Below are 22,799 nucleotides of genomic sequence, written 5' to 3'. Positions count from 1 at the left end.
GGGGGGGGGGGGGGGGGGGGGGGGGGGGATGGGGTCATCATTGCTCATTCAGTCGAACCGCATCCAAATCGTTGAAAGTCCCCTTTGCTGAGTGGGCATGTCGTATCGGCAATTCCCCGTTCAGCCTTCATCCTGAACAAGTCTAACCAGAAACAATGTTGATGTGGAATCGATGATTGCAATTCACTGGCATCCTCAGCGTATCTTTGTCCTCATGATTCAACTGTTTGCTCAGTGGACAACCTGAAAGCCCTGCTGGAATGCCATCAGCCGCCCGACCCCACCCTCCGCCCTCCCCGCTAAGTTGTTTATCCCCTCTTGTTAACTCTGCATGCTTAATTGCGTGTCAGCTGAGAGAGCACAAAGTCACAACAAATGAGCCCTCAGGACACTCAGCGCGAAACTCCGCCGCCATTGTGGCACGTGAGGGGCGGGGGGCTGCATTTCCAGTCAAGTCTCTCTCTTTTTCTCTTGCTCTCCTCTCACTCAGAAGGAACTGATATTTCCTGCAAATTGTGTCATCTCAAGATCAGAAGCCAAGCGTGACGTCTTCACTGTATGGAAAATGCATTTTTGCCTTTCACTCATCAAACGTAGGTCAAAAGGGGATTTGTCAGACCACAGTTTCAATTCCCTTTTTTGCACTGCTGATTAAAACGCAGGGGCAGGCGGCCAGCGTCTTGCAGAAACAGCGTGGAGAGAAACTACTGAGTCATGATCGTGCAAATGAAAAGGTCGCAGCTCAGCGACTGGCACGCAGCCTCGACTTAAGAGAGTCAATCTGAATTTTCCGAAAGACGAACATTGAAGCCGTCGAAGATATGTTTGGAATCTTACAAAATGACTTTCAAGCCACTGTGTGAACGTGACGTGCGCATTGCAAAGGCTGCAATGTTAAGTTAGATTCCTTTTGAAAATTACTGGTAGCAATGACAGCAACTCTCCCGTTTTTATTTGTGACTCACTGTACCCTCAAAATGATTTGGAAGCTGTTATTTGAAAGGGAAGTTTATTGTGGCTCTTACGGTTCAAATGTGGTTTTTTTTTTTTTGGAAAGAAAGAAATCCGAAGGGGTAGGGTCCATCCAGACATAAAAACATGAAATATGAGGCGAGTGGCAGACTGGCCGCATTCCCTGCATCATATGATTCGGTTTTGTTTTTGCACATGAAAGGAAGAATTCATCTTTTATGGGCGGCGCGGCCTCTGAATGTCAAAGTCACCATTGCCTGCCTCCTCCGTCTTTGGAACAGCGTTTCCATACTTGGTGTGCCTATTTGACCGCACATGTCGTTGAAAATGCTTGGGAATGTATTGCAAATGCCTCTTTGGCTCTTTCTGCTCATGCATGCGTGTCGGGTGTCAGCGGCACGTGTGTTTTTCCTGTGTTGGTCGAGATTGAAAACGACCTGCGACCTCCGCTTGCAAAAGGGCATGCCGTCATTTGTGAGCTGCGGAGTTTCCCAGAGGCGGAGACAAGCCCCGCCTCTTTAAACCTGCAGCTTCCCCGCCCTTGGCTAAAGAAAGTCCATTTTAGCTCACATATTTCCCCCTGAGAATTTCGAGACAGATGAAATTGGATACACGGCGGAACCTCGAAGGTTTCCACTTTCCCGCGATTCTCAGAGGAAATAATGGGAACAAAAACATTTGTGGGCCGCACGGTGGATGCCCGGATTGCACGTCCGCCTCACAGTGCAGAGGTGCAAGGTTCGATTCCGGCTCCGGTCTTCCTGTGTGGAGTTTGCACGTTCTTCCCCATGCCTGTGCGGGTTTTCTTCGGATATTCCGGTTTCCTCCCACATTCCAAAAACAAGTTGGTAGAACACTCAAAATGTGATTGTGAGCGCGAATGGTTTTTCGTCTATGTGTGTGCCTTGCAATTGGCTGGCAATCGGTTCAGGGTGTCCCCCCGCCGACTGTCTGCGATAGGCTCCGGCACGCCCGCGACACGCTTGAGGCTAAGCAGATTAGAAAATGACTGGATCAATGGATGGAAAGCGTTTGTTCCAGGGTCGAACAATATTATAAACTGACAAGTGTAAAAAGAAATGAACCCCTGTTAATGTCAAGAAAATGAACTTCGGTGACGTCAAATTGATCCCGACACCTGACGTACAGTAAAGTAGTACGCGCTTGTCTCCATCAGACATCGCCGTCGTGGAGATGACGGACGCTTTCCGTCAACCATCACTCTTCTACCACCTGGGAGTTCGAGAGAGCTTCAGCATGGCCAACAACATCATCCTCTACTGTGACACCAATTCCGAGTCGGTCCAATCTTTGCAGGTATGCTGCCATCGCAAACGGGACCAAAAAAAAAAAAAAGCATTGCAGTTTCATCACAAGCTTGGTGATTAAAGGCTATATTTGGAAAGCGTCAAGGTGGGTCAGCGTGGGATTGACGGGCTAATGTGTTTTGGTTCCATGAGCAACGCCCACATGCATAATTACTTTGATGGAAGCAGATTAAATGGAGAAATATTTTTGAGAGGAACTTTACGCGGACTCCTTAGTTTTCCGCCATGCTTTAATCATTGATATGCATGCACCTCCACATTGTCCTGACTTTTCTTTTTCGTGAAAACACAAACGTGACTTGTTCTTGTTTGTTTTAAGGAGAGTCTTACAAAATGTGGAGCTGCATGCTTTTATGTGACGTTTCTTTGGGAAGTTTTAAACATTTTCAAATATGGGTCATCTTTTGGCAAATGAGCGTTATAATCTTGCATGACTTCTGTATAGCAGTAGTAGTAAGTACCTTTTAAGTCATACATGTTCACAGGTATTTTTTTTTTTAAATGCATTCATGCAAATTAACTTATTCTTTTTGACGGTCTAAATGTGCATTTTGTTTTTCCTTTCGTCCATCAGGAAATAATATGCCAGAAGAACACTGTAAGTCGTCTTTCTTTTCCACCTCTCACCCATACATAATTCAATGTTGTTGTTTTAAGATCACAAACGATAGGATTGGCATTAATTGCACTGCACGTTGTTTAATAACTTGATGAACGAGAGAAGGCGCACCGATTGAACCGTTCTTCTGTTCGAGACCCGAAGTAGCCGACTGCATGTAGATGTGCAAATGTTAGGATATGTTGAGCACGTGTAGGAGAACTCTCTTACGATCCCGGCATATGCAGACGGATCAAAGACTCAGTGGCTTGTTGGCGACATGACTTGCTCGCCAATAAATAAATCGCGTTGCATTCAAGCAACTGCCTGCCCGAGCTTGATTTCGCGTGATCGAGAGGCATGCGATCCTCTCGACGGCATGAATCTCACAGGCGGCTAAATATAGCGCGGGGGGACTTGGCATCCTGAGTCGGTGGAATCGAAAGGCCCCGTCCGTCTCTGCCGAGACAATGATGTCATGAATCCTCGTTGCCTGGCCTGGAGTCCGAGGTGCATCGATGCCTTTCATTGCTCCGCGGCCGCACCTTCCTTTCACTTCCTGCTTTCTCCCATGCCAGTTTTCGCACAGAGACAATAGCATATTAAGAAATGGCAGGAAAACACGCCCACCCGCCCTTGCAAGCTCATGTGCTGGCATTTTCATCAAATGTTGGACATTCCGATGGGCGTCTTTTTCAAGCCGCCCCTGCATGTTTCTTCGGGACAAACACATGCCCTGCCACTTTATCTTTACTTTTCCCGATCTGTAAACACCACATGCGCTTGAATCTTCTTTGTTTATTCAGCGGGGTCGCGCCTCTCCGCTGCAGGCTAGGGAGAATTTAAAACAAATAGAAGACACTTGTACTCTCTGGTGAAACTATCCCACTGTCGAGACTGAGCGCCGGAACGGCAGCACACAAACACACATTAGCACGCGGCAAATTCTTGCCGAATGCCGGGGCGGCCCTGAGTGAAAAGCTTTTCATCAGGCGAGCAGCAGCAGGAAACAGTCCCGAATTGTTCTGTGTCGCTTTTGGAGGAAAGTTCTTTAAGTCGGGAGCGACTGGGTCTGAGCCCGCCACCCTGGCCTGCTACCGCTGCCTATTTCGACTGCACCTTATAACCACTCGATTGTGTGTCACCTCATTTCCTTCACTGAAGTGGCCAATTAGCTCAGACTCCTTCCCGGTGGCTCCTTTTCCAAGAAGGAAATGTAATCTTTGCCTCTCGGCCGGAACGTTCGTCGCAAATGCATATAAAGATGATTTTTTTTTTTTTTTAATGATTAAGGGAAATTAGCAGAGTTGGCACACTCAATATAAACCTTCGAGCAACGGCTACATTACACTGAAGGGTGCATCTGCTTTTTCTTCTTGTGCTTATTTTTTTTATTTATTTTTTTCGATGAGGAAATAAGCGAACGTTCAGGAAAATCATTTAGTTCCTCAACGCAATTTGTCCTGTGCCAGCAGACTTGCTCAGCCAACTACACCTTCATCCCGTACATGGTGACGCCGCACAACAAAGTGTACTGCTGCGAGGGCAGCCTCATGAAGGGCCTCACTGAATTGATGCAGCCCAACTTTGAGATGCTGCTTGGGCCCATTTGCATGCCCCTCCTGGACCGCTTCATCCAGTTACTCAAAGTCTCGCAGGCCAGCTCGCAGTAAGTCCCACAAAGAGGCTGCAAATATTTCTGCACGAGACACTCTTGTTGATGTTGCTAAGCCACTGTGACGAAAGCTGTGAAGTGAAGCGTTCAAGCGTCCCGTTTGTGAGCTTTGTCGCCGTCCAAATAGAAACTATCAAGGGCATCTTGACCCTCAAGTTTCAGGTGAGAAATTGCACAAGAATGCGAGAGCGATAAAGCAAATGGGGGGGGGTCAAATGGGGGGGGGGGGGTGTCGTTCCCTCGAACAGGAAGTTCTTAATAGGTAACATGACCTCACTGTGCCAGTACCGCGGGCATACTGCACAGCGCACGCATTTTACCACATCCATCTGCTGCTTCCTTTCCCGAAGAAAAAAAAAATAGCTAAGAGGTGGAGAAATCATGGTCCAATATAAAAAATCTATTTCAAGTGTCGCTTGATGTGGTGCAGTGAGGTTCTCCGTCACTTTCTTTTGTGATCATGATCGACGTGTTTTTCATACACTGCAGGTAATAAACCCAAGACGCCATGTGCCGCTTCAACAAACAAAGACAATCTTTAACTCTAGTTTCATCATGCACCAAATAAAGTCAAATCAAATTCATCTTTTTTTTTTTTAATATTCTTCTGTTTATCTTTCTTGTGCTCGGTAGAGGCACCATCGCTCAGCAGATTCAAAAGCTGATGGAAGAGTGAATTGTGCGGCTACGTATAGCAAACATTTATTTTGACCAAATACTCCAAACTTTTTGTTTTGAAGGCGTGATAATTCTCTGGTTTCAACCACATGCTGCTCACATCCACCAAAGGGCAAATTTACAGGATATTCTACTCGGGCACGGCTATTACTTGCTGCGAAGCGGTAACCAGCAATTCTCCGTTAATTGACTCCTTGAGTATTTTGCCTCTTGGCCATCATTTCTCCGCATTCTCCCCCAATTTGCAAGATTGAAATGTTATGAGTCTGCCCCTCTTCCCACAGTCACTATTTTCGGGAAACCATTCTGAGCGAGATCCGTAAAGCTCGGGAGCTCCACACCGGAGAGGAGCTGGCCGCCGAGCTGGGCCGAATACAGCAGCGGCTGGACAACGTCGAGTGCCTCTCGGTGGACATCGTCATTAACCTGCTACTGACATACCGAGACATTCAGGTAATTGTCACAAGCAAACCAAAATGCAGCAAGGGTTACTGGCTCCATACCAGAGTGTCTGTGTGCGTTGTGGTTTATGAAATTAAAATAACAACACTTGAGAATGGCAACATTTTTGAGACGGCTCTCATCTGATTTGCATAATAAAATGATGCACGCGTATGTCTCGATGGTTCTTACAAAAAAATCATCATCTCGAGCAAGCCGCACGAGAGCTCTTAGCCAAGCTTGTCTCGAACCAGCATTTTGTTTTGTTTTGGGTTTATTTTTTTGCCCTGGAATGGCTGCATCGCAACGTCGCTGAGCCACCAGCTCCTCGCCCTGTGCGCTCAGCCTCATGGATGATTCATCGCAACGGCGAGCTGCGAGGTGGCGCTGAATTATTAAGCGCGCGTTGGGTATAGTCAACGCGGGGGCAACAAAAAAAACGTGATTAGGGTCGAGCGATTGTTCAAAGCGCTGCTGGCGGCGGAGCGGACGATGTCTCCATTGTCGTCGGATGTCAAGTGGCTCATACGCGTGTTCTGTGTTTATTTGTTGTGTAGGACTATGAGTCGGTCGTGAAGCTGGTGGAGACTCTGGGCAAGCTGCCCACCTTTGACCTTGTGGCGCATCCACATGTGAAGTTCCACTATGCTTTTGCACTGAATAGGTGAGTTAGCGGGTGCACGACGTGAACAAGCAGCGTTGGGCCACCTGGCTGAACTTCACTTCATTTCGAAAGCCTGTTTTTTTTTTTTCATCACTTCATTTCCTCCCTTCAAAACAATCTGCACAACCACTTTCTTCACTTTTTATTTTGTCTCATTGATGCGTTTACCGCAACACTGCACTTTCTTCAACTGTCATAATGGGAAAGTGAAAGCAGCTACATCTGCGCTTATCCGCTCGATGCAAATGAACAGGAAGTCACTGTGAAGAAACACAAAGTCAATGAGTTTCTCAACATTCCTGTACAGTATATATAATTCGCGAACGTGTTATTTGAAGAATATACTGAAGACGCACTGGAGAAAAAAAAATGGTGTGTTGAATTTACTCCATTTTATTTTGTCAAGTGGTTGTTTTCAACCAGCATCTTCTTATGAGTCACAGATACATCGCAGATCTACTGAAAAGACAAAATGGGATTTTGAGCCCCCGCTCCAACCTTGACTAGTTGCTCTCCCAGTAGTTGTGCCGATGCGACCAGGCAGCTCAAACAGCAGCGAGACGTGCGACGCTACAGCTTGGCAGCACTTTGGAAATATTTCTGCCGGGTGCCATGCCAAACAATGTTTGGCTCGAACTGATTTGCCCTTTACAAGGAAGTGGTGTTAGGATCGCCAGCTCAAGGCGCAACATTGGAGGAAGATTGTGCTGACTATTATTATTTCAAATTCCAAATACTGATGCATGCAAAATGTAAGTGTCATCGACATAAAGCAACATAAAACATCTTTTGATGAGGTTGAAGTACAAGTCAAGGCTTGTGTCACGGTTGTAACCATTTCCAACAAAATGGCCGCCAACTACGATGTATAATACACTATGAAGATGTAAAAACATGAACATGAATATTATCTGGTGTTTGTACGCACAGGAGGAACCAGCCCGGCGACAGACAGAAGGCCCTGGACATCATGCTTCCCCTCGTGGAGGCCAAAGAGCAGGTGGCCTCAGACATCTACTGCCTGATCGGGCGGATCTACAAGGACATGTTCCTGGAATCGCATTTCGCCGACACTCAGAGCAGAGACAGCGGCACACACTGGTGAGTGAGACAACAAGGGTGGTGCGTGTGACATTTTATCAGTGGGCACTGACGCAGTTACTCAGAATGGAGCCTATTGTGAGATTTGGCAACATCCTTGCTGAGACATCGCAAGTCTCACTGAACCAAACCAACCGTACATGGTGTGTCAGTTGGAATGTAAAAGTGATTAAAATGGCAATTCTGACCACAGCACAGGAATGGTCAAAACAATGTACACTCCATAGTTCAGGTGACACAATGGAGCACTTCAACCATCAGAGTAAATCTAGTTTAAGGAGTCCCGGCATTATCTCGCCCATCAAGCATTTTAGGGAAATTGTGCATGACTAAATAATCCAATAATTAAACTAGAATAGTCATTCGGTTTAATGCTTCAGGCCCAAGTGAGTTCTGGTTTTATTTTTTTGCTTCCTCTGAATGGAAGTGGGAGGGCGATACTCTGAAAGGCACATTATTCATTTGTTGCAGCTTCCTTTTTGTGATTCTTGCTTCCTCATTCTTTATTTTTTGCACCTCCAGAGCCGCTGCATGAAAGGCGTAGTGGCTTAACATTTCTCACCCCTGTAGCTCCAAGAAATGCATCTGATCTTTGCTTTCTTTAGAAAAATCTGCTATAAAATGTATAGAAAATACTGAAACGACATATTTTAGTCTGTATACAGGCATGTGCCTTTAGGAGGCGAGCTCTGGTCTGCGTGCGAGTGTCTGTGTGAGAGCTGTGGCCGACAGCAGCTTCTGTGTGAGTTGATCGAGTGATAATTTGTGTCATGTGTGCCAATGATGAATCACAAAATAGCGAGGGAAGGCTGTATTTGGGATGCACAAACTTAGAGCTAACTCCACAGTAGGGATGGGGACATTAAATTGTTGATTGCGGTGGCGGTGAAGTGGAAATTGCTTTTAGGTTCTCATATCGGTTGAAGTATTGCGGTGAGTCCCATCTGGCTGTTATTGGCCTGTCACAACACAGCAGCGGGACCTAATCGCCTTCATTCCCTTCGATGAGCATATTACCCATTAGATGAATGCTCCTGTCGTTTTGTGACCCCAACTCAATATGGCTCTAATTGCAATTTCTAACTTGTGCTGTTTCACGAAGCTGCAGGAGCCGTGTAAAGTCATCCGTTATTTCACATCCGAGAGGCTTGGGAATTTAGATGACGCATTTCTTGGAGGAGGCATGTTTATTAAAGTTATCGGTCCTTGTCTGTCCAGGTTTAAAATGGGCTTTGAGTCGGAGCCAACATTGCACTCTGGCATCAACTACGCGGTTCTGCTCCTGGCGGCCGGACACCAGTTTGAAACTTCTTTTGAGCTTCGCAAAGTGGGTGAGTAGAAATGCGATTTTTGTCCGATTTCAGTCTTGCTAACATAACTAACTCATGTGACTCTCTGTTAGCGCTAGGGCCCATTCCAAATATACAAATTTGGCTTAGCCCGCTCTAGTCTTATCAGTCTGAGGTCCCCCAGCATTGACACAATGACCTCATCTTGTTGCAGGGGTGAAGCTGAGCAGCCTGCTGGGTAAAAAGGGCAGTTTGGACAAATTGCAGAGCTACTGGGATGTGGGATTCTTCCTGGGCGCCAGCATCCTGGCCTGCGACAACACCAGGGTCATCCAGGCCTCCGAGAAGCTCTTCAAACTCAAAGCACCCATTTGGTGAGAAGGGGCATACTGCAAGACTTTCTGGGAAGCGGCTGGACCCCAGAATTGGAAAGGAAAAAAAAAACGCTTTTTGGCTGGGTCCATCTCCAGCAGGTGTCTGTGATCTAAAATGTGCTCCACTTTCGATTCAAAGAGCTTACTTGCCATCTGCGGCCCATGTGTGAGCATTTGAGTTTTTAAGCAAGGAAAAAAATATCACAAGTCGTTTGAAAAGCACCTTTTTGTTTACGCCAGTCTTCTATCCGCACATTGTGATTAGAATAGGTTAGCGCCATATGTATATTTTTTAATTCAGTTGTATGTTTATTGAATGACACATGTATTTCAGGTATCTCCGTTCCCTGGTGGAGACCATATTGATCTATCAGCACTTCAAGAAGCCCTGCGTTGAACAGCCAGCCCCCAAACTGGAAGTGATGGACTTCTGGATGGACTTTCTAGTCGAGGCAACCAAAAAAGACGTGTCCTCCGTGCGATTTCCTGTGAGTGCAGCCAGGCAGAGTCTTAATCCTTCAAAATCCTTTAAGTGGAAAAAAAAAGAGCATGCTCAGAAAGCAATGTCTTGCAAAACTGATGATGTCATAGATTAAACCGGTTTTGTATTCTTTGCCCAGGTGTTGATATTGGAGCCTACTAAAGTCTACCAGCCATCATATTTGTCCATAAACAAAGACGTGGATGACAACACAGTGTCCATCTGGCATGTGACTCATGACGACAAGGTCTGATTGAGTTTTGTATTCTTTGATTTGCCGGAGTTATTCAAACAAGCACTATATGCATGCTTTGTGTTTGGGAGTTAAGCCACTCTCAAGAATGTCTTACAGAACCAAATTCTTCAAATATTATTTAAAAAAAGAAAGTAGCACAATATTTGAAAATTAATAGTTAATAATGTTCCCATTTTGACTGAACTTTCAAGACACAGAGAATATTGTCATCTTTTCTCATCGGTGCGTCAAGTGATGTAACAGTGCCATCTACTGGCATGTGTCTGTCATTATAGTTGTGCCAAAGCTTGAATTTCACAGACAAGCTGGGCCAGGCCCTCCTTCAAACTTAAACCTTGAAAAAACTACTTGACGAATATATTTGTCGGTGGCAGTCATCTTTCAGATTCCGATTGACGAATCCATGGGGTTGAATGTGTTAATGAGCAATGTTCTTTATTTATCCATCCATTATTCCTTGCGCGCACCACATCAGCTTGCCTCACCGTATTTCCCTTCTCCTCATTATATCCATTTCCTGAAGCGAATGAAATACAATAACTGCCAATGTGTTTCATGACCGTAAAATCATCAGCCCAGTTTTGGTTCGTGGCACCGGTGTTCAACTGCTTCTAATCCAGCTCTCAGCAAATTGTATTCCACGCAGGACACTGTGATTTATTCACTGCGGGAAGCTGTGCCGGTGGTTTAATCAGTGTATCATAACTGTATATGGTATGTCCTGCACAACAAGGGGATTCACGAGTGGAACTTCAGCGCCACGTCAGTGCGAGGTGTCAGGTCAGTGGTACAATTGTATCGTTACACAGTACCTTCGGGGCTATGATTGTTTCTCACTGCGATTGTGTACCCTTGACATTTGGGTACGAAGCACTGCACCTGTATTTTGGTTATTGTAATTTACTGGTAGAAAGCGCCCCCTTTCATACTGCACTCTGCTTTGGTCAGTCAGTGAGTTCTCTGCATCTCGCTTTTCCACGATTCTCAGGGGAATTCGATTGAAGCACAGAAACATAGCGGGCTGACACGTTGCTAGGGAACGACTCGACTCTCGGAGCCCACTCGGCCAGCACGAAGCCAGCGAGACATAGTGGCAGGCTATCCGAGCACATGTACTGTGCATTTACTCTTTTCTGGCTGGCTCTGCAGCTCACTTGCAAGCCGGCCGATGAAAAGTTTTCATCTATGTAGCGAATTGAGATTTTGGCGGTTCAGTTCGGACTGCCGTTATTATTATCATTGTTATTATAATGCACCCTTTTGTTTGCATATCGTGACTGTTGCATATTGTACTCGTGCAGCTCTACCGGGATTCAGTTTATATGGCAGGGTATGCGATGCGCGGGCAAGCAGGCTTTCTAGTCAAAAGCAGAGATGTGATGGCTGATGTCACTGATTCGCCACGTGACTCCGATCTGCTCTCACGGCGATATGTTTGACCGTCTCCCCTCAGCATCTCCAAGTTTGACGAGCGCAGTGCTTTCCTCTACGTCCTTCACAATGCAGAGGACTTCCAGATCTATTTCTGCACGGAGATGCACTGCAAAAGGTTGGTGCGCTCCAAAAAAAAAAAAAAAAACGATCTTTACGTGACGTTTTTATTCACGGGTTCGTCCCTCCAATAAAACCTTCGATTTTTCCCTAAGCGTAATAAATAATTGCTTCGCTGAAATGTGTCCAGGGACTAAGCTTGTAACTCAATTTACTTGTATCGTCAAGTGATGACATTGTTGATTTATGATGTAGCAGGGGAACAGTGTCCACTAAAATACTTTCCCTTGCTATCTGTCACACATCAGTTGATGAAAAGCATCTATAGCTCGTGAAGGTTATCGACTATTTTTGGCCTGGGGAGGGATTATCTCGTGTAATAACGATCCACACTTGAGGCACTCATGTCATCTCAGCCCTCAGGTGCTACATTTCACACGCCGCTGTCCCTGCCAACACACCTTGCTTCATTTTGCGACCGTTCGCCATCCTGCACTCACAAAACTCAAGTACCGAGCGTTCGGACTCTTCCGAGCGCCCCGATGTGGCACGTGAGCGTCAATGAGTCATGCCTTCTGTGTTGTCATGGCGCTCTTCTTTGCATGATGGAGCGTACGGGAGTGATTGTGGGATGTGGCGAGAGCAACGTGGCACGAGGGAAAGGAAGGTGGAGAGCGGGAGCTGAGTTGACTCGCGTATGTGCCTTCGTGTGTGTGTGTGTGTGTGTGCCATGTACGCCTGCATGCACACGTGCGGCACCTACATGCACACCGCGCGACACTGAAAAAAACGTTAAATCCCAGGTTGTGTACGGTGAGGGTGTTAAAGGTTCTTATCGTGTGTGTGTGTGTGTGTGTGTGTGTGTGTGTGTGTGTGTGTGTGTGTGTGTGTGTGTGTGTGTGTGTGGGAGGTGTGCTTGTAAACACACTGTAACACCGTCTGGATAAAAGCACCAGTCAAATATTTTACAAGAATGCTTTTTTTCCATATGCTGAAGGTTACCAGTGGGAACAAAAGTGTAAATACTTAAAAATCAAAATAGATGTTTTAAAAGTCTGGAAATTTTAAATGGTGATATAATGTGTGTCATGTCTTTCATAATGCAACTGTGAATGATTGGAACAAACCAATTCATCTCATGTTTAGCAGTATGCCACAACTCTTGAAAGATAAAACGACAAATTGTGAAGTGTGACACACACACACACGGGTCAGTACAAGTTTGGACTAAGCTGGCATGTCATTGTCAGGTTCTGCGATCTGGTCAACAGCATCACCGAGGAGGCCTGGAGAGGTCCGGACGAGGGAGACTGTGATACTGACGCCTTAGAGGTGAGATACAGCACACAAGTTTTGCATACCGGTTGAACTCCCGTGAAGCACGTAAGAACACTTGGCCCGATTTTCATCTTCATTTGCATGATGAGAGTTTGCACCTGTTGGATTTTGCAAGAACAAAACCAATGACTGCTGCTTTGTTTGCATAACTTTTGGACCCTTCTTGACGCAGAAGCCTAATAATAAATGCAAAACAAACCAAGATCAGCAATTATTTCTGACTTATTCAAGACAGTGCATGAATTTGTCTCCGCAGTATGATTACGAGTATGACGAACATGGTGAGAGGGTGATTCTGGGAAAAGGTACATTTGGAGTGGTGTACGCGGGCCGAGACCTGAGCAACCAGGTCAGACTGGCCATCAAGGAGATACCAGAGAGAGACAGCAGGTGACACATATTTGTCATATATGATATGGCATGACTCCTTCTTGTGACTGGCTCCAAGTCCGCCCCGAGATAATTGAGAAGCTCCAAAATTGCATCGCTGAATAGACAATATATCACTAAAAAATTTTGTTGGCATTTCAAAGATACTGACACGGAATTTGAATTCGAGCATCGAAATGACACGTGTATCACTCAATTTTCTTTCCCCCCCAGGTACTCACAACCTCTCCATGAGGAGATTGCCCTCCACAAGCACCTGAAGCACAAAAACATCGTCCAGTATCTCGGCTCCATCAGCGAGAACGGCTTCATCAAGATCTTTATGGAACAAGTGCCTGGAGGTACCAAGGCTGCTAACACAATAACACTGTTTATTGATGGGAATAATAATAATTCTACAGTGGTCCTAAATTGCTATGTGAACATGCTTAACTGCTTCCTGATATGATATTTGTGTTTTTAATGTGCTCTGTCGGGTAAAAAAAATGAATCTACAGGTAAATACATAAAGGTAGTCATTTAGACTGCACATTGGAGAGTCCACTCCAACTCTAGTAGTCAGCCAACAAAAGCAAACACACCCTTTCCATTCGATTCTCACAGTCCATGCAACCAAACCAGCTGTGGAATAACATGTTCACACCCAGCCATTTTCCTATTTATTTTTAGGGGCATAGAAAGAGGTGATTGGGTTTTTGGTTTCCAGACCTCACCACAGCAGTGGAACTTTACTGTTAAGCCCCCGTGGCAAATTGACAGGAGTTAAACATTTGACATGCTAAAGCAACCCGTAAGGTGTCCTGAATGGTCGATCTGAAGTCACCGTGCTAATAATAGCCACACTACTTTCTTTTATTAAAAGACAAATGTAACATTTGAAACGCGGATTTTCCGAGTCCAATTCTTCCATGTTGTCGCTTTAATTTTTCATTTGCGCCCGTGCTTTTTTTCACCTTAGGGAGTCTATCCGCACTGCTCAGATCCAAGTGGGGTCCTCTGAAAAACAACGAGCCCACCATAGGCTTCTACACACGGCAGATTCTGGAGGGACTCAAATACTTGCATGACAATCAGATTGCACATCGGGATATCAAGGTAACAAATTGCTTACACTGTGATCCAGCAGACGTTTTCCTGTGCTGGAAACTAGAGAGTGTTAGTGTAATTTTGGGGGCTAATGACAAAACCACACTTATTCGATTCAGCATCTTTGTACCCGCGTAGCCATAGCAACAAATATATTTTGCCTTCCGCCTCATTTAACATGGTCATAAAGTCACTGACGACATGTACCGTAATTGTTGCGTGTGGTGATGTAACCGTACATGTTTGTCCCTGGGTAAACTTCATCGTCAGCCCAACAATGCCATCGCCCTGCGTTCACTGAGCGGATTGGGACTTGTTCTTCTCACTGGTTTTATTTGAAATCCTCAGGGTGATAACGTGCTCATCAACACCTACAGCGGCGTGCTAAAGATATCCGATTTTGGCACATCCAAGCGCTTGGCTGGGATTAACCCCTGCACCGAGACGTTCACAGGTACGCGCTGACTCGATGTGCCCTCTCTCTCACCCTAATTTAAAACGTGAGCATCAAATGTGTGCAGGGGGAAAGGAAAACTTCTAACCAGTTTTATGCAGAACCTTTGCAAAGGAGTGGTGCAAGGATAAATCACACGCGATTATCCGGATGCACAATAAATCTTAATACTTTATTCCTGAGATGATGTTCCACCTCCACAAATTTTCATGGAAATCATTTAAATCGGGTTGATTTATTTATTTATTTTGCATAATCCCGCCCACAGCCACAAACAGCACTCCCACGCCAGGCAGCAAAGCCAGTGACTAATATAATCCTTGACTTCATTGTCATATTAGGGTAAAGAGAACTCTTCTCCATCAATGCATTTGAACGGATGGAAATGAAGTGAGCACATTTGGGCTCCAGGTTGCACTCCAGCCCTTACTGTGCATCACAAAATGGTCAACTAAACATGCTGCTGCTGTTCTTTGAATAAATTACCATAAAAAATAAAAAATCATGGATTTGGACATTGGGCAAGAGTACACCCTGAACTGGTCGACAGCCAATTAGGGCACATATCGACAAACAACCATTCACACTCACGCTCATACTGAAGGACAACGGGTGTGACATGCATGTTTTTGGAAGCCGGAGTACTCAGCTGCCGTATAGTGAGATATATCATCATACTAGATATGGTTCCTTCCGCTATCAATTACTATTACAGGATCAAGGACTCAACAGTACACAGTAATGCTGATCAATGATGACTTGTCTTTGGCTATTAGCAGCACTACTGTATTCTGGTTCTCGCCACCACTGAGGCTCTGGATGGATTAGTGTGCGGTCTGTCGTCAGATGAGGCGCCGCTCAGTATAGGCCACTCGCGGCGCACTCTTTGTCACATCCGAGTGGAGTGGAGTGGAGTGGAGTGGAGGGGACTTTACCTTGTGACGTGAGGCAGCGCTTGTTCAGGAAAACAGGGCCGTTCCTTTGTATTGGTGGCGTCTGCTTTAAATGAGCCGCCGCCTGTTTTGAGTACAGCGCGCACTCCTCAGAGCAGTTAATAGTCAGGAGGCTATTATTAGCACACTGTGCTTTGTTCAATGAGCATGTTATTTCTGGAAGTCACCGTTCTTGCTGTAGGCTACGGTAAAAGCCCCTTTCAAACTTATTAGAACAGTTTGCGAGAACATGCGTCAAGTCCTGATGATGTCATCTATGGAGAACCCGTACAAGAAAATCAAAAGTATGCAAAAAAAAAAACCCCCACCAAAAAACATGACGTTATTTTCTTTCAGGCCATGTTTTCCAATTTTGGATTTGTTTCCCCAAAAATAAGAATAAGGCATGTATGACAACCACGGCGGAGGCATGGTGGTCTTGTAGTCAGCACCTCTGCCTTACAGTTCTGCGGTTTGAGGTTCGGGGTCTCTTCTTCGACCTCCCACATTCCAAAAACGTGGGCGCTCCCTGCAACTGGCTGGCAACCAGTCGAGTGTGTACCTTGCCTCTTACCCAAATCAGCTGGCTCGAACTCCTAAGCGACCCTCATGAAAACAAGCGCGATTGAAAATGAGTACGGGTACCATGGCAACCCCGAGACAGTCTTTATGAACGCATCCTGAACGTAGCTCTATGCCATTTTAATTGGCATTTTACTCCTTTCTTATGATTTTTAGGCACACTACAGTATATGGCTCCAGAGATTATCGACAAGGGTCCTCGTGGCTACGGCAAGCCAGCAGACATCTGGTCTCTGGGCTGCACCATTATAGAGATGGCGACTGGGAAACCTCCTTTCTATGAACTCGGGGAACCACAGGCTGCTATGTTTAAGGTACTTAACTGACAAAAAAAAGAGGCCCCCAGCCGGTACATGTTGAGACATATTTCAGTTTTGTTTTTTTTTTTTTTTGAACACTCAGTACGAAGACGTTACAAAGAATGTCGTTCAACGTCATGCTTTTTTGAACCTGAATTCTTCACACCCCATTATATTCAGCTGGCTTTGCAAAATGCAAATCTGCACTGCAACCGATTCAAGTTTTAACTTGTTCTGGCTGAAATGTTATGTTTTCACGTTACTTTCAAGACAACGTTATTGACATTTTTTTGTTTTGTTCATATTTTAAAAGGGTTAAGAATGAAGTGGTGGATGAGGGGGTGGGGCTCAATTCATTTCTCACTGTTTGAGTTCAGCTCATGCTGCTACAGAAATACTTTTTTTTCCAAGTCATGAGATACCACTTTTTTTTGGGGGGGGGGGGGGTCTTTATGGAAAGAAATAATCTGAATTAGCTCATGCCTCTGCCTGTGTCAATAGCACTGCACCGTCATGTGAGCAGACCGAGTCGAAACCATAAACATTGTTTCTGTATGAACTGTTGTTCAAACAAACAAACATGACGCGTCATGCTTTCCGCTCCCCGCTTGTGTGCGTCTTTCTTTGAACACGCTGACGTTAATGAGCCGCGTGCCAATTGAATGAATTGTTATGCCGGTGCCAACGCCGAGGACAGCACAGTACAGTTCTTTCGAGGCCGTCTGGAACACATTATAGCACACCCGTCTGAGACTGAATCGTGGAATATTCCATACGTGAATTTGGCTCACGCTGCTCCGCCGAGTATCTCGTGAAGTCAACAAGGAGTGGACTTTGTTGAGTCTTAAAGGGTGAATTCCATGTGAGCATGCTCAGATTTTATCTGATCTTGTCAAAAAATACAAAATCAGTCACAAAAAACATCAATCGTAGCTGAGGTATTTAATTTGCGTCTTTTCTCATCCCTGTGGAATGTCTGACAGCTCATCGCACGTCAGCATTCCACATCGACGAGACATTTTAGCACACGCGTTGCCAGGAAATTCTCGTGCTTGAACTTTGACTGTTATTTATCGGCCACGTTTGGCTCTGCGTTCAAAATGTTGGGAAAACATTTTTCCCTCTTGGGGGCTTTGTGCGTGCTTCTTTCGAAGGTGGGAATGTTTAAGATCCACCCCGAGATCCCCGAGTCCATGTCACCAGAGGCAAAGGCCTTTATTGTGCGTTGCTTCGAGCCCGACCCGGACCGCCGAGCCACCGCCTTTGACCTGCTCACAGATGAGTTCCTCACCGTCACCAGCCGCAAGAAGAGAAGTAAAAGTAGCTTCACGGGTGAGCATGTGTCTGTATGTTTTTCTGATTTATTTATTGAACTGTCAGGGGTTCCGGTTTATCAATCACATGATGTTGAGATTAGTGGAAAAAAGGCTTGTGCCTTTGTGCTCACATTATTCCCCCCCCCCCAGGCTTTTACTGTAATCATGAACCATTTTGCTCTGTTGAACACTGATACATATTTTGTGCATTTCTTCCACAGCTCTGTCACCCGGCACAGGTGAGTGGCGTTGCTTTTCGCACTATTCTAAGTCTCCTGCTGTGAGCCAGACGTCTCCTCTTCCGCATCGCTTGGCAGCAATAAAAAAAATAAATAAATCATCGCTTTTTGGAATCATGTCCCCTTTGATCAAAATCAGAAAATAATCCGAGTGGTTTGCACACGTGTGATGCTGCTCGTGCCTCTCAATTCTTTGATTTCCTCTCATGTTTCTTTTATCTTTTTCAGAGTACCTGCGCAGCATTTCCCTGCCCGTGCCTGTGGTGGTAGAGGACACCAGCAGCAGCAGTGAGTATGGCTCCGTCTCCCCTGACAACGACCTCCACACCAACCCCTTCATCTTCAAGCCCAGCGTCAAGTGCTACAGCGAGCGCGATGTCAAGGGGCCCCGGTCGCTCTTCCTCAGGTACAATGAGTCACGCCGCATTGTTGTCGCTTGCTGTTATTTCAAGTGGGGGGCTGGATGAAACAATGCTAGTTCCAGTAAAACATAGAAGTCCGTTTAAATATTGAGGTTTCACATATTAACTACCCCCCCCCCCCCACATCATCGTAATCTTGCTTTTGAGTTGATCCCAGTGTCTCAAAACCAAATATCACGGTATCCATATATCCATTTGTTTGGTCTCTGCAGCATCCCAGTTGAGAACTTTGAGGACCACAGTGCCCCTCCATCTCCTGAAGAGAAAGATTCAGGCTTCTTTATGCTGAAGAAAGACAGCGAGAGGCGAGCCACCTTGCACCACATCCTGACCGAGGACCTGGACAAGGTGGTGGCCAACCTGACGGAGGCCCTCACACAGGTTGGTAGATCTTGTGCATCCAGTTTCAGTCTTTGACAACTAAATCCCTCCGTTCCGGATGTTTCATTGAGCCTGCAGGGATCGGAGGAAATGAAGATGAAACCGCAGCACATCTCCACTCTGGTGGTCAGCCTGGCCGACTTTGTCCGAATGGCCGACAGGAAAATCATCGCCCGCACGCTGTCTCAACTCAAGCTGGAGCTGGACTTTGACAGCACGGCCATAAGCCAGCTGCAGGTCGTACTCTTCGGCTTCCAGGACGCTGTAAGTAGCAGAGAGATGATTTCTCTTCTCCTTACGGCGAGTCCTCATCTCATATTCAGATCGTCTTCCTTAACGGCAGCGCTGAACATTTCATTTTAATTGTTGTCATTTTGCATGAGCGGGCTGCCGGGTTTCGGTGTTGAACTCGGGCCAGTTTAATGATTAGAAAGCCTTTAAGAGAGGCAAAAGAGAGGGGGCAATCTGTCAGTAATGATGGCACCTCTTGCCAAAAGAAAGGTCAGTCTGCTCTGCCTTTCGTAACTGCCAATTAATTGACATAGACGGTGTTCATATACTCGATTTCAGGGTGATGTGAGTCTGCTGTTTCTTAGTGCAGGCGGATCTTTTCTCGTGAAAAAAAAATCCCAACATAAGCCACTAAATTTGCCTTATCACCTGTAACAGAGAAATGACATGCATCCGTTTTTCAGAATAAACGCAGTTGAATGACTTGGCGTATATTTTCCTGCACTGATGGATTAAAGAGGAAGCGTGTCAAAGTAGCCCTTGCGGCCTTCATTTTTCTGTTTCCCGAGACAAAAGTTGGGACACCCCCTTTGCGTCATTCTGCAAATGAGATGGTGCTCTGACGCCCCCTGTTGGTATAAAGAAAAATAACAGAGGAGTACAGAACTCGAGGGTGGAATTTAAGTCAACTGGGCTCAAGGGGTGATGTAGAAAATGATTGGATGGAGGAATGGAAATTTGAGATGCGAATCATAAAAGACAAAAGACCCATCAAACTTCAACGAGTGAACTTTTGATGTTTTCAGGTGAACAAAGTGTTGCGAAACCACAACATCAAACCTCACTGGATGTTTGCATTGGACAACATCATCCGAAAAGCAGTGCAGACCGCCATCACAATCTTGGTGCCAGGTAACCACATTGCTGTCTGAGAATTAAACGATTTAATATATATCAAAAGTACAAGCGGTATCCGTACTCCGAACCCAAAGGGTGAATACTCGTTCTGGTATCGGTCTGAAAAAAAAAAATGGCATCGAGCCTCCCTAGTAAAAAATGACATGGAATAAATCAGGCCACAAATGAATGATAATGTAGGCAGCAGTCATGCGACGATGTGTGGATTTGTGTTCAGAGCTGAGGCCTCACTTCAGCCTGGCATCAGAGAGCGATGCTCCTGACCAGGAGGACGCCGATGGTGAGGACACTGAGAGGAACTCGCCACAGCAAAGACGTCCGCCGGCGATCTCCAGTCAAGATGAGACGGTGGTTACCTCGGGAGTCAGTACGCTCAGTTCGACTGTGTCACACGAGTCGCGTAACGGCCAGCATTCCGTGAGCATGGAGCTCGGCAGGATGAAGCTGGAGACCAACAGGTTGCAATCTGCCGTGATCGCAAACGTCAACTGAATGGTCTTTAGCGATCCATACTGATGTTTCCTCTTACGTGTGACATCAGGCTGCTGGAGCAGCTTCTGGAGAAGGAGCGAGAATATCAGGCCATCCTTCAACAAGTTCTGGAGGAGAGAGAGCAGGAGATCAGACTACTACGACTGCGATCTCACACTACAGGTAGACACGTTCTCAGTATCCATCCAGCGATTCACTATAGTGCTATAGTTCAGGTCAGTGGTGACCTGGACAATACGGTATCTCAGCCAAAGTCAGGACACATGGCAGAAAAAAAACGGACACATGGAAAAAAAAACAACTCCTTGGATAAAGTGACCATGTTCGACAAAAGATGTTTTGGGTTGTCCCTCTCTCCGATCTCCAGCAAACATCTCCACGTCGACGTGTGGTCCCCAAGCACGCGTGGATCAAACTGCCCAAAAACGTGAAGAGACAGAGCTCAGCAGCTGGCTAAGGCTTTATGGAGCGGACCAGGACTCCATAGATGCGGTATGGATCTGATTTTACCTTTGCGGAGCTATCTTTGGATCTCATCTTCTCACGCTGGTGTTATCACTCTGTCGCGTTTCTTTGTTTTAGATACTCAGTGAGGAGTATACATTGAATGACATCCTCCATGATGTCACAAGAGAAGATCTGAAGAGTCTCAGACTGAGGTAGTGCAACAGTTTATCCACCCATCCATTTTCTGTACCGCTTATTCTTCATTTTTATTGGACGTGGAAAGCTCTCGATGTATTAAGCTATGTAGCCACCAAAAAGCATATTTGTTTGCCCGTCTTTGCCGCTTTGCATCGCTCACTATCGTTTGGCAAAACAAACATATCTGAAGCAGATACACAGCATTTGTTTTATGTTTACTTTGACAGTAAAAAGAATTTTTTACTATCTGCCAAGCTGCTGCATATTCTGAAGTGAGTTGAATAAGTTCACTGCCACCATACATCGCTTATGTCACAATTACAGCACCCTGAATTATGCCTGGCATAGAAGCAGAACATATTTAGGCAAGTTCTGTTCATTAGGCAAGTTTTGTTTATCGTTTTGCCAGTACCTGACTGCATTCGCTATTTCGAGATGCATTGAATGTCAACATTTTCCCCTTCATGTACGTGTATGTCTTTGTGTCCTGTGCAGAGGCGGAATCTTGTGTAAACTTTGGAAGGCCATCACGGACCACAGGCACCAGCCCACCTGAGGCCTTAAGTGGCGGCAGCCACTCTGAGAAGCCAGGACACCTCAGTATTCTCCTCAATACCTCAGTATTTATTTTTAGAACAAGAGCCCGTGTTTGCAGCTTTCCACCCACGCTAAAGCCTATTTCTGTTGGTCGGGTGCTGTGATCGTTTTGAAAATGTCATTTTGTCAAGTGCCACTATAGCGTCGACCCGCCTTATGGACACGACAGGCATGTTACAACAACGTCGACGTGGAGTTTCATTTGTAAACTCACAACAGTTGTTCCTGTCTCCACACGATGAAACGTTTACATATCTAGAGACTGACTGTTTGCCTGAGATACAAAAATACTACATGAGCGGTTTTCGGTTTGGCTTATCTATAGCTTTGATCATGTTTTATTGTGGGTGCTGCATCCCGTTTATTTTTTATTTTTTTAATTTCGCAAAACTGAAGGATGTCAATGCATGCCATTCATGTTTTTTGCATTTTTTAGACTAATTTAAATGCCCTTTATTCACATTTCACAAACCTTGTAAATATTGTGGAATATCTTAAATGTGAACATTCATACATGTACTAAATATAACTTAAAGATTTTCCATGTCGATGCTCGTGTATCGTATTGTTGGATTTTCTAATGTGTCAAGTCATAGGAGAATACCAATTCCAATTATATACTGTATCTGATCTGCTCACTTTGTCATTATTTTTACAATGATTTCCTTTTTTCCACCTTTTTTGAGATATTATTCAATCTGCTGTTTGTTGGAAGGAAATTGTAAAAGGTAAACACATTTTATATTTGCATACAAGACTGCTGACATTTATTTGAAAACCGTGTCAGAAACAGGAACGGTGTCCATGTTGTTTCATAGTTAACATGATGCAAGATTGGCGGAATGTCATGTTGTTGAAATAAAACTTTTCATCATGGAATTAGATTCAATTTGTCGTTTTTTTTTGTTTTTTTTAATCTTCTGCAATTGGCTGCTTGAATACTTTGCATAAAAGTACCATGATGGCAATACCAAGACAAAACCTCACACCGTAACAAGTGAAATAATCGATGACAAAACATAGAACTTCAAGTTCTTAGTATTTTTTAATTAATTCTAAGGAATATATATATATATATACACGCCCATGTGTGTATGTGTATATATATATATATATATATATATATATA

General features: G+C 45.2%; 1 protein-coding gene across 2 annotated transcripts in view; it reads left to right on the top strand.

The window, feature by feature from the left end:
- The window catches only part of map3k5 (mitogen-activated protein kinase kinase kinase 5), a 26,109-nt gene extending 3,555 nt beyond the window's left edge, over positions 1–22,554 (top strand). Inside the window, exons 2-30 of one of the 2 annotated variants that reach the window (XM_019890707.1) lie at positions 2,150–2,289; positions 2,875–2,898; positions 4,371–4,567; positions 5,536–5,704; positions 6,250–6,356; positions 7,287–7,457; positions 8,676–8,788; positions 8,961–9,120; positions 9,455–9,608; positions 9,741–9,848; positions 10,591–10,637; positions 11,311–11,406; positions 12,599–12,680; positions 12,943–13,076; positions 13,290–13,417; positions 14,035–14,171; positions 14,511–14,616; positions 16,287–16,444; positions 17,584–17,761; positions 17,967–17,984; positions 18,213–18,390; positions 18,619–18,787; positions 18,866–19,051; positions 19,825–19,930; positions 20,154–20,394; positions 20,478–20,590; positions 20,796–20,920; positions 21,011–21,087; positions 21,569–22,554. In XM_019890707.1, the coding sequence (XP_019746266.1) occupies positions 2,150–2,289; positions 2,875–2,898; positions 4,371–4,567; positions 5,536–5,704; positions 6,250–6,356; positions 7,287–7,457; positions 8,676–8,788; positions 8,961–9,120; positions 9,455–9,608; positions 9,741–9,848; positions 10,591–10,637; positions 11,311–11,406; positions 12,599–12,680; positions 12,943–13,076; positions 13,290–13,417; positions 14,035–14,171; positions 14,511–14,616; positions 16,287–16,444; positions 17,584–17,761; positions 17,967–17,984; positions 18,213–18,390; positions 18,619–18,787; positions 18,866–19,051; positions 19,825–19,930; positions 20,154–20,394; positions 20,478–20,590; positions 20,796–20,920; positions 21,011–21,087; positions 21,569–21,629 (3,683 nt within the window). In that variant the 3' untranslated portion in view covers positions 21,630–22,554. The remainder of the gene's footprint in view (positions 1–2,149; positions 2,290–2,874; positions 2,899–4,370; positions 4,568–5,535; positions 5,705–6,249; positions 6,357–7,286; positions 7,458–8,675; positions 8,789–8,960; positions 9,121–9,454; positions 9,609–9,740; positions 9,849–10,590; positions 10,638–11,310; positions 11,407–12,598; positions 12,681–12,942; positions 13,077–13,289; positions 13,418–14,034; positions 14,172–14,510; positions 14,617–16,286; positions 16,445–17,583; positions 17,762–17,966; positions 17,985–18,212; positions 18,391–18,618; positions 18,788–18,865; positions 19,052–19,824; positions 19,931–20,153; positions 20,395–20,477; positions 20,591–20,795; positions 20,921–21,010; positions 21,088–21,568) is intronic. The other variant, XM_019890708.1, reaches the window with a different exon arrangement.
- The last annotated feature ends 245 nt before the right edge of the window (positions 22,555–22,799 follow it).

The sequence above is a fragment of the Hippocampus comes genome, unplaced genomic scaffold (assembly GCF_001891065.2).
Source record: "Hippocampus comes isolate QL1 unplaced genomic scaffold, H_comes_QL1_v1.1 scaffold174, whole genome shotgun sequence".
NCBI classification, from domain to species: Eukaryota; Metazoa; Chordata; class Actinopteri; order Syngnathiformes; family Syngnathidae; genus Hippocampus; species Hippocampus comes.
This window is presented reverse-complemented; position numbering and strand designations above follow the sequence as displayed.